This window comes from Saccostrea echinata, unplaced genomic scaffold, assembly GCF_033153115.1.
Source record: "Saccostrea echinata isolate AGI-Se365-2 ecotype Australia unplaced genomic scaffold, CSIRO_AGI_Sech_v1 ptg000002l, whole genome shotgun sequence".
Lineage (NCBI taxonomy): Eukaryota > Metazoa > Mollusca > Bivalvia > Ostreida > Ostreidae > Saccostrea > Saccostrea echinata.
Genome location: NW_026889751.1, coordinates 3,977,501 through 3,988,545, shown reverse-complemented (window position 1 = coordinate 3,988,545; position 11,045 = coordinate 3,977,501). Strand labels below are relative to the sequence as shown.

The 11,045-nt window shown below is 34.5% G+C and overlaps 1 protein-coding gene across 1 annotated transcript in view; it reads right to left on the bottom strand.

The window, feature by feature from the left end:
* Window positions 1–468: 468 nt before the first annotated feature.
* Window positions 469–11,045, bottom strand: part of LOC133205516 (centrosomal protein of 131 kDa-like) — a 20,476-nt gene continuing 9,899 nt past the window's right edge. The window contains exons 13-20 of the mRNA XM_061341347.1: window positions 9,680–9,776; window positions 9,324–9,541; window positions 8,878–9,103; window positions 8,059–8,282; window positions 7,781–7,865; window positions 7,593–7,679; window positions 7,008–7,225; window positions 469–2,781 (exon numbers count right to left, since the gene is read on the bottom strand). Coding sequence (XP_061197331.1) covers window positions 2,646–2,781; window positions 7,008–7,225; window positions 7,593–7,679; window positions 7,781–7,865; window positions 8,059–8,282; window positions 8,878–9,103; window positions 9,324–9,541; window positions 9,680–9,776 — 1,291 coding nt within the window. The 3' untranslated portion in view covers window positions 469–2,645. The remainder of the gene's footprint in view (window positions 2,782–7,007; window positions 7,226–7,592; window positions 7,680–7,780; window positions 7,866–8,058; window positions 8,283–8,877; window positions 9,104–9,323; window positions 9,542–9,679; window positions 9,777–11,045) is intronic.

Genomic DNA, 11,045 nt, shown 5'->3' with positions numbered 1-11,045 from the left:
GACGTGGCATAGTAAATGAGAATCGAAACCAGGCCTCCCAACCACAAAGTCAATGCCTTACCACTAGGCTACTGTAACCAGTCACAATTATGTGCTCAGTGACTGTGCTTTTTTATCTACTCAATGACTGCACATTTATTTCACCTGCACAAGGACTGTATATAGACATTATCTGCTCAGCGACTCTGCACATTTATTTTATCTGCTCAATGACTGTATATTTCATCTGCTCAGTGACTGTGCATGTTTATTTCATCTGCTCAGTGACTGCATGTTTTTTTAAATCTGCTCAGTGACTGTGCACGTTTATTATATCTGCTCAGTGACTGTACACATTTACATGTATTTCATCTGCTCAGTGTCTCTACATTTACTTCTAATCATCTGCTCAGTCACGTTTGTTTATTCCAACTTCTCTGACAGCAAATTGGTATAGCTGCTCATGTGGGAGCAAGAGAGACATCAAAGTTAATACTGTACTGTAATTTATTGTTGTCTAAAACATAACAAAATGTTTATTTAGGCCAGCATCCAACTACTCACAAAAAAAACTACTAGTCAGTAAATAATTAGTATAACAAAATGTTCATCAAACAACACAAAGTTACCTTATTCCACTGAAATATCTCTGAAGGAAAAATCCTTTGGATATAAGTTGGAATGTGCAAAGTTTTGAGTACAACCATTTCATTCATAAAACTATCTATGAATATTTCTTGAAAGCTAGTTCAATTTTGAAACGTTCAATAAACCACAACATTCCCCCTACAATGGATCTAAAGTATGAAGGGAGGGATTCATCAGAGATTCAAATCTTCAGATCAATGAATGAATACGAGTTATGTAACATTAAAAGGAGAAAAAATACTGTCAGATGAGAAGCCATCATAGAAAAGTTTTCAAGATTTATGGTAAATAATATATATATACTGCTCAGAGGTCATCTTTACACACAAACTCCATTCTGACAGACACTTAATACTGTAGAAGCAGGATAATTCCTGTTTCTTTTGTGGATAAATTTCTACAATAAAATTAAATCCTTAAAAAATGTTACCAGGGATACCAATGGTTGTTACTTATTAGCAATTAAGAGACCAAAAAATTAAGATTTTTTGTATAAAGTCAAAACATTTCAACAAAGGAGAATTTCTGCTTCTATACACATGTAAATTCAGATGAAATAAATAATATCACAGATTTGAGTTTGGATGGATTTACAGTTCACATCACATTTCATTGGTATAACATCAAGAGCTAAAATTAAAGCAAACTGAAATACGGGTACATAAAAATTCCAATTATAATTGTCCTACATTTCCTATGTGGGAAAAAAAAATGTCTACTAAACATTTCAGGTAGAAACATACTAGCACTTTAAGATAATTACAAGTTCATGTATGAAGGTAAAAAAATATTATATTTAGAAAGTCCATGTTTCTTGATTAAAATGTCCTACTACACCTGTACATGTATACACATGTGCATCTACAGGGCAGCAACTCACCATAAGAAACTGAATGAACCTCCTCTCATTTATGCATTGTACATTGATTTTAATCCATGCAAAAATATGTTTAATTTACTTGAACTTGGTGAAACTGATCATGATAATTCAACACCATCTCAGTGAAATATCTAAGCCACAACTACTGTACAGCAGGTTAAAATCGTGGTCGGAAAAGATTGCAATTTGTTCAATTTGCATCAAATCGCGGTCATTTGAATTCACGGAAAGGAAAAATTACACAAAAACTTTTTCAGCACTGCAAGTATTGTCCTCACGTATGGTGTCGATTCTGAACCTGATTAAATACCAGACTAAGTTCAGACTATAATTGCTATCGAAACATATTTCACACCTATTGTTCTATACCTAATTATCAAATGTGTACAAAACGGGAACACACCTACTAGTGTTGTCTTTACTAAGTAAGTGCCTTGATTAAAGACAATAAGACTGATTGATACGCACGCAGGTGAAATCTAACATGTTTTATAGATAATTACATCACACCTCTACTGGGTGGCAGAATTAAATGTTAGTTATAGATGTTTATTTATCAATTAGGCTTTAAAAAAACAACAACTGCATGTTCCGTTCACCCGCATAATTAGGAAGACAGTCTACATCTCTGCAAGGAAACACAAATAGAGTTAACGAATCTAATCACAGAAATCGGTAATATTTCAATTTATCCTTATCAATTTTTGAAGATTTATTCACTGTAGGTTGAGTTAGCAGAATTTTTAATTCCGCTAATATAGCGAATATTAACTCCGCGAGTTAATTTCCTGCTGTACAGTACCTCTTCCATTTATACTAAAATTAAATTACGTTTTCTAATACAGGTTTCTACAATTTACCTAAAATAATTAAAATAGAAAAAAGATCCATTCTGGAACACAATCCTTTGTGGCTGTATGTCTCTATGTGGGTTTACAGTGAGACTTGGTGGCTTATCCTTGTATCATGTCATAAAGCAACAACTCTGGGGGAACAATGTTGTCCGATATCTTGTCAAGAGCAACATCATCTCTTAATAAGTTATCTTCCATTATCACTTCCCTGTGATGTTCAACATGTCAGTAAAGCTTTGAAATGGCTTTGAATGTCAGCATGAGATCTATTTTTATTATTATCATTATTTTTTGCCTAATAACTGCTTCCTCTGCTGTTGGAGGAGACCCTCGAGGTGGTCCGCCCTCTTTTGGGCCGCGCTGTACTGTTCTCTTAACTGGGTCACCACATCTTCTTTCTTCACAATGGCTTGCTTCACCCTAATAAATACAAATGCAGTTCTTTATCTTTTATGGATGTACTCACGTGTACCAAGAACTTAGATACTGTAAACCAACTATTATTCGTGTCATCTTTTCTTTGCGATTTGTCAGTTCGAAACCGATCTGCGAAATTAATTTTTGCAACTGAAAAACATTTTATACATATACAAAGCAAAATAAATTGTTCGCGGCAATTAATATTTGTGAGTTAAAGTAGGTTGCGAAACTCGCGAATATTTCTGGCACGCGAATAAAAGTTGGTTTACAGTATAATAAGAAGTTATTCTGCAATAGTACAGTCCTCGTATTTCAGGACTCCTATTTAAAACAAATTACTTCAAAAGTAATTCCAATAACATGTAACTTTTACCAGTTTAACCTGTCTGTGTACCAAACTTTTTAACACTACTACATGTATATAAATGTCTATAACTATCTTATGGTACATGTACTGAGACACTTAAGACCATCCCAGCAATGCAATGTTATTAAAACTTAGAATAACAAGTAAATTTTGCAGTTCAAATTCAAAGGGATTTAATACATTGAATTTCTATTTTATTTTACCGTTGGAACTTTTTCACACCAATTTGTTACCTTGAAAATGGTCAATTGCAATATTCTTTGCAATTTAAGTTCAATGTCAATTGCCATATGAAATAAGCTACAAAAATTGAACAACTGCAGTTGAACTATATTTATAGAATAATCAAAAGCCTGAAAGGCTTCAATGGCATCGAACACGAAAAACAATTTCAAAACATTTTTTTTAATTCAAAAATAGCAGTAGGTCAAATAATTAAATAATAAAAATGTTAAGTTTTAAACAAAATGTCAAATTTACAGTCTGGGACATTATGCCATGGTCCGAATAATAGAGCAGGGTTCGAATTGACTAGACACCGTCGATCATATTCATGCTGGATATCAAACTCATCTTTTTCAGTCAATTAAAGAAATATCAAGGGTTTAATGAATTTATATGAATATTATTTTAATTGTCAATGTCTAAGCATTGTTTTAGTGCATCTAAACAACAAACGTAACTCGCTTTGTTGCAATTATGATCGAGATATGATCGGGCGTGGTAGGCCTATACAGTAAAATGCGATATGGAAGAAACGGTGAGATACAGTAATAACTTCAGTTTTATGATAAAATTGGTTATAAGATTGAACAAGAGGCCCAAGGGCCTTAACGGTCACCTGAGTATAATACAACAATTTAGAGAATCCATAGAGTATAAAATGAACTGAAAAGTGAAGCTTTGTTGCCCAAAAGCAAGAAAAATAGGGTGATCAGGTTCAACAAAATAATTAATCTAGTGTTCATTAACAGTTCATAAATTAGGTTCTAATCTGTTCCCCATTTATCACTATCACCATACAGTATATTAACAAACTATCAATGCTTCTGTACTATTTTAATTCCTTGTTGAAATCTCTTACATTGGACTCTCTTGGTCTTTGATGAACATTGAACAAGACAAGTTATTTTTGTCTCATTTTTATTTATCTATTACTTACAAGTCTACCTGATCATTAAAACTATGAAAGTACTTTTTGTATTATACAATAAAAAATCTTGCAAAATTCTCTTATTCTATTAACCTTTCAAGTACATTATTTACAGTGACTAATTATCAAAAGTAAATGGCAAAGGGGAATAACTCCCCTCAGTAGAATACAAATTAATAGAGCCCTGGCCAGGACCAGAACACTTGACAAAATGGCCCAGATGTTCAAAAATATTTATCAAAACTTTTACTCTTTTTGCCTCTGATATGCCGAGGTGCAGAGAAGATTTTCAAAGAAATAATGCAGTTTTTACTACAGATTCACTACATTATCAATAGAGCCCCCCAGCCCCCCCCCCCCCCCCCCCACCTCCCATCCCCACCGAGAAACACCAGAGTCTCTCACCCTGGGACCAGAAGTTTATTCATCATACATGTAAGTAATCACTTTGTTTATCTGATTAACACTAAGGAGCAGACAGGATTATTTAACAGAATTAATGCATTTTCACTACATTATCAAGAGCCCCACCCTTACACCAGCACATCTGACCCAGGGGTCATGCAATTCACTACTCTGGAAGAAGTAATCATGCTCATCATAACTATACACTTAGCTTCTTTGCTTTTTAACCAGAAGCAGAAAAGAATATTTTCAGAGAAATTTTGCTTTTTCACTATATAATCAATAGAGCCCCCCCCCCCCCTTTTCACCAGAACCCTTGACCCTGGGGCCATGAAATTCACAATTTTGGAAGGGGCATACTTGCGTATCATAACAATGTACTAATAGTTTGTTTAAATAATACCCAGGCGCAGAGAAGAAGATTTTTAAAGAAATAATTCACCTTCACTATAGGATATATATGGCCCCGCCCTAGCACCAGAACCCCTGATCCAGGGTCCATGAAATTCACAATTTTGGAAGAGGCATCCTTGCTTATCATAACTATGTATTTAATTTGTTTAAATAATACCCAGGAGTAGAGAAGATTTTTAAAGCATTAATGCATTTTCACTATATGATTTATATAGCCCAGCCCTAACACCAGAACTCTTGACCCTGGGGCCATGAATTTCACAATTTTGGTAGAGTCACCCTTGCTTATCATAACTATGTATTCAATTTGTTTCAATAATACCCAGGAGTAGAGAAGAAGATTTTCAAAGAAATAATGCACTTTCACTATATGATTTATATAGCCCCGCCCTAACAACAGAACCCCTGCCCCTGGGGCTATGAATTTCACAATTTTGGTAGAGTCACTCTTGCTTATCATAACTATGTATTCAATTTGTTTCAATAATACCCAGGAGTAGAGAAGAAGATTTTCAAAGAAATAATGCACTTTCACTATATGATTTATATAGCCCCGCCCTAACACCAGAACCCCTGACCCTGGGGCCATGAATTTCACAATTTTGGTAGAGTCACTCTTGCTTATCAAAACTATGTATTCAATTTGTTTCAATAATACCCAGGAGTAGAGAAGAAGATTTTCAAAGAAATAATGCACTTTCACTATATGATTTATATAGCCCCGCCCTAGCATCAGAACCCCTGACCCTGGGGCCATGAATTTCACAATTTTGGTAGAGTCACTCTTGCTTATCATAACTATGTATTCAATTTGTTTCAATAATACCCAGGAGTAGAGAAGAAGATTTTCAAAGAAATAATGCACTTTCACTATATGATTTATATAGCCCCGCCCTAACAACAGAACCCCTGACCCTGGGGCCATGAATTTCACAATTTTGGTAAAGTCACTCTTGCTTATCATAAATATGTATTCAATTTTGTTCAATAATACCCAGGGGTAGAGAAGAAGATTTTCAAAGAAATAATGCACTTTCACTATATGATCTATATAGCCCCGCCCTAGCACCAGAACCCCTGACCCTGGGGCCATGAATTTCACAATTTTGGTAGAGGGCTCAATGCTTATTACAATCATGTCAACAGTTTGACTGCTTGATGTCCAGGAGTAAAGAAGAAGATTTTTAAAGATTGCATTAATTTTGGTGGTTTTAGCCCCACCCCTCAGGCCCCAGGGGGGCAGGGACCATGAAATTCACAATTTTTGTCCCCCTTCACCCATAGATGCTATATGCCAAAATTGGCTGAAATTGGTTGAGCGGTTTCAGAGAAAAAGCTGAAAATGTTTAAATGTTAACGCACGACGCACGTCGCACGACGGACGACGCACGACGACGGACAAAAACGGATAGCAATAGGTCACCTGAGTGACTCAGGTGACCTAAAAAACTAAGGATTACAGTTGGAAATTCAATTCTTTTAGTCTTCTAGCATTCGTGTTAATTTAATATTGTGGTTATTTTACCGCGTATTAATATAAGTTGTTTGTGTTTACATGGTTCTCCTTCGTAAATGTTATTCATGTCATTCAACACAGCCTTTCTTTAGAAATTCATACGCAAGAACTGTCACGTTTTTCTTGTGTGAAAATAAAAATTAAAACAGGGTATCTTTGTTATGTGACAAATTACTTGTAGATATAATTGATGCAATTTTATTTTCAAGCTATTATTATATTTCAAAGAAATCGATGCATTGTTATTGCTATTTTCTTTTGCGGATGCATGGACTGACACCTTCGGTCGCGTAAAGTTTTGTCGCCCACTACATGGCATTCGAGCTCAAGAGCTCGATGCCATAAAAATGAATCCTTGCGGAGGGCCTTACCTTTTGTGGACTTCTTCCATTTCCTCATCTTTCTGTTTACGTACATCCTCTATCTGTTCTTTACATCTATCCAGCTCTATCCGATGTCTTGCCTTCATTTCTGACATTTCATTTTTCACTCGTTTGTTTTCTTCATCTGTTGCCACCAGTCTGTCTGCAAATTCCTGTCGAATTATGTCTGAAACTCTGTCACGCTCTCTGTGCATTTTGTCTGTAAGCTGCAACACAAAAAAATATAGTTAAATAACATTCATGATTTATTTAATTTCTAGAATATGTATACTACACCTGTAGCATAATAACATACGTAAATATACATTGTATGTTTCCTACTACCGGTAGCTAATACAATGTATTGCATTCATGAACATACATGTACATGTATGTAGCTTCATTTTTTCTGGATGTAATTTTCCTTTTGCTATTTTTGCAGTAAGTTAAAACTCACCATTGAATTAATTGTGAAAAGGGAGGAAAACCAATTCTGTTAAAAACACTGAAGAAAATGATAAGAAATCATGAGTAAAATTAAAACTGCCTACATTTTTTTTGGTGTGACACCATTTGAAGCTTGTCAGCCCCTACCTCTTGTAAATTTTCTATCTCTTGATCCTTTTGATTCAGTTTGACCACCAGGCATTCATTCTCTCCACTCACTTCTGTCAACCGAGCCTAAAAAATCACGTAGAACAGTAGTTATTCTAAATTGTTAATAAAAAAACTAGGGTAAAATAATCATTTATTACTCCTTCAGCTTAACTTCTGTTCCCAACCTTCATCTCATTATATTTTTCAAGAGCTTGTTGTTCTGATCTTTCTAGGTCTTTCATCTCCAATTCATACTTCTCTCTGATTCTCCTAGAAAACAGATCTCATTAAATAGCAACTGCATAGTTCATATAAATCTGTACAAAATGTTACAAAAATTACATTTAAAGTATTCATATAATTGAGTTATATGAAAAAACTACACTGGTTTTTTGTTCCACTATGGAACACTCTCTATTAAAACAGAGTTGTCTCCCATTCATCACACTTTTTACACACCCACCTGATTTTGTTATCTGCAGCTTTTTCCGTTTCCTCACGGCTTGCAGTGGCATCCTCCTCCAATCTCGAGATAACAAACTCAATCTCCTTGTCCCTGTCTCGTCTCACCTGGTCCTTCAGTTCACGTTCTTTCTGTAACATCCATGTCTCCTGTTTCTTCATGTAGTTTTCTTCCCATGAGGCTTTCTCTACAGCTAGCCTTTCTTTTAGTTCTCGAATTTCAGTCTAAATCATAATTTTTAATCTTTCAGTATTTGAAAAAATATATATGATAGGGCTGAAACAATTCACTGAAATATTGATATTGTTCAATATTTATGCTCAGTTCAATGTTCGATTCACTCTCTCAATTTTCGGTTCGCTAAGTTTTTTAATAATCGGGTTTGGTTACTCCTTGAAATACATGGGGTTCAACCTCATTTTGATAGTTTGACACACACAAGGGAGAAAATTGTGACAGAGAAAGTTTCAGAGCAGGTTGCCACTGCTAGTATTGACTTGAACAAAATGCTTTTTTAATTTACAAAAGCACAAGTAGTGCTCTTTATTTTATCACCACCTTTTACTTGCCTTTTGAAATCTGAATACATGTTTTCTTTAACTTCATGATTTGTTTCTTTTTTAAAATGTATTGAATTGTGACACAAGTATCACGATACGTACTGTATCACGGAGGGGGCGTATCGTTTCAGCCCTAATACATGATTATATATTTTTCTTCAAAGCAACATTGTGCTTAGCAAACATAAATTTATTATATTTCAAAATGATTTCTGTCAAGTTGGAGAATTTGATTCCTATGTATCTGATGTAATTGTACATTGTGTCTATTTTCCTGCTCTTCCCTAGCTTTCTCAAATTCAGACTTCATGGCAGCCAGAGCTAAAGCGTGGCTGTCCTCCAGCTGTCTTTGAAGCTTGTCCAGCTCGGTGCGCTGTCGCGATGCTTGCTGAGACACGCGTTCCTTCTCCTCCTGTACCTCCTGATACAAGCGACGCCTCTGCTGCTGGTACGCCTCCTCCTCATTCTGTAGTTCTTTTTCATATCTGTTAAGTTCAAAGGAAATTTATTTGCTTCAACTTATACACAAAATACACCAATCCATCTTCTTAATGCAACAGTAAAACTCCACTTTCAATTCAATATCTCCTCCTTTTTAAAACAATTAATGAATTGAATAAGTAATGCTGACACTACAATAAAAAATAATCATTTGTAAGAAAACTTTTTACCTGTATTTAAATCATTTATAAGCAAGCTCTTTACCTTTGTTTAGCTAGTTCCCTTTCCCTTGCGCAGGCTGCCTCTTTTTCTTTGGCTAGTTGGTCACGGAGTTCCTCTGTCATTCTAACATACCGCTGAGCAGCTCTCTCATCTGATTCCAGGATCTCAGCCTCATGGATCTGCTTGATTTTCTTTATTTCATTTTTATGCTTAGCTATCAGTCTTTGAATTTCTGGTTCCAGCCCTTGGACAGTCATTTCCTAAAACAAAAAAATTATTTCACTGTCCTGTGCTTGCTTTGCAATTAGGAATCAGAATATTCTAAAAATGTGAAAATACAGTAAAATTTATCCAAGAAAATTTGCGTAAACAAACCCATCAGCATTTGCAAGAATTACCTTGATCTTTTTTGTCTTATCTTGAATCCATCTTTCTCGTCTCAACTTTTCAGCTGCTTCATGCATATCTTTAATCTTCTGAACATCAATAGCATGTCTACAAAGGGAAATAATTCAAAAAGGATTCTTCATCTTTGCAGAAAATATGGAAATCAGCATTGTTACAACGCGAAATGTAATAACAACGCAAAATGTAATAAACTGGGATTATTACATTTTGCATCTAGATCAACGCAAAATGTAATAACACAATTTTTGGATTATTACATTTTGCGTTATTACATTTTGCTTTGGGATTAATGCAAAATGTAATAATGCACTTTTTGGTTGTTACATTTTGAGTTACTTATTTTTTGCATTGAGGACGTCGCAAAATGTAATGAAACAAAATGTAATAAAACAAATATAATTATTTTTTGGTAATTTTTTCAACGCAAAACATCACAAAATTGATTTAAGCATATAACAATGGGGAAACTCAATTTACTAAACAGACAGACCTATGATTATGAGACAAACGTTACGGCTTTAACGGACATTACTAAATCTAATTGTATATTTTTTAACTCTATTTCTAACATTTTTATTGAATACTTATAAAACAATAACTTAACTTTGATTGACATGTCTGTTTATAAATCAGTCTGAATTCTACATCCATCACTGACATTCTTGATTACAAAGATTGACCATGGGTCCTTTAAAAGCTCTTGATATGCATGTACAATGTGCATGTGTACATTGGTTAGCAAATTAGAAGTGCATGTGTGTGCGTCTGGTGAGGAGAGCGGTGGGTAGGGGTTAATTCGTATGTTGATCATTGTATTTTTATGTGCATGCAGAAACAATCCATTTTATTATGGAGAGAGAGAGAGAATTTTATTTTTGCTGGTCTGCAATGCACACGATTTGTAAAACAGTGAGATATCTTAATTGTCAAGAAACCCCCTTCCCGCTATATTTACACTTGCCAGTAAAAATAAATAGATTTCTTTTCTAAATTTCGTACACGTTTCTATGAAAAAGCAAAAGCAAACTGATGCACTGATCAACGAAATACCCCCCCACACACACATGTGTGCACGCATGTTTCTAATTAACACCTATTATTTGAATAGCAACTGATTTTAAATGGCTAATGAAATCAATATATGATGAAATCAGATCTAATGTAAGAATAAGCATATGTTTACTTTTCCTTCTGTTTTATTTTCTTTCCGTTTATTTTCTTCATCCACTACTCAATTGAAAATTATTCTCAACTTGACTGACCAAAAAATGTGTTATTACATTTTGCATTGTTGTATTTTGCTTAATCTCAACGCAAAATGTAACAATGCAAAATGTAATGATCCAAAAATCATGT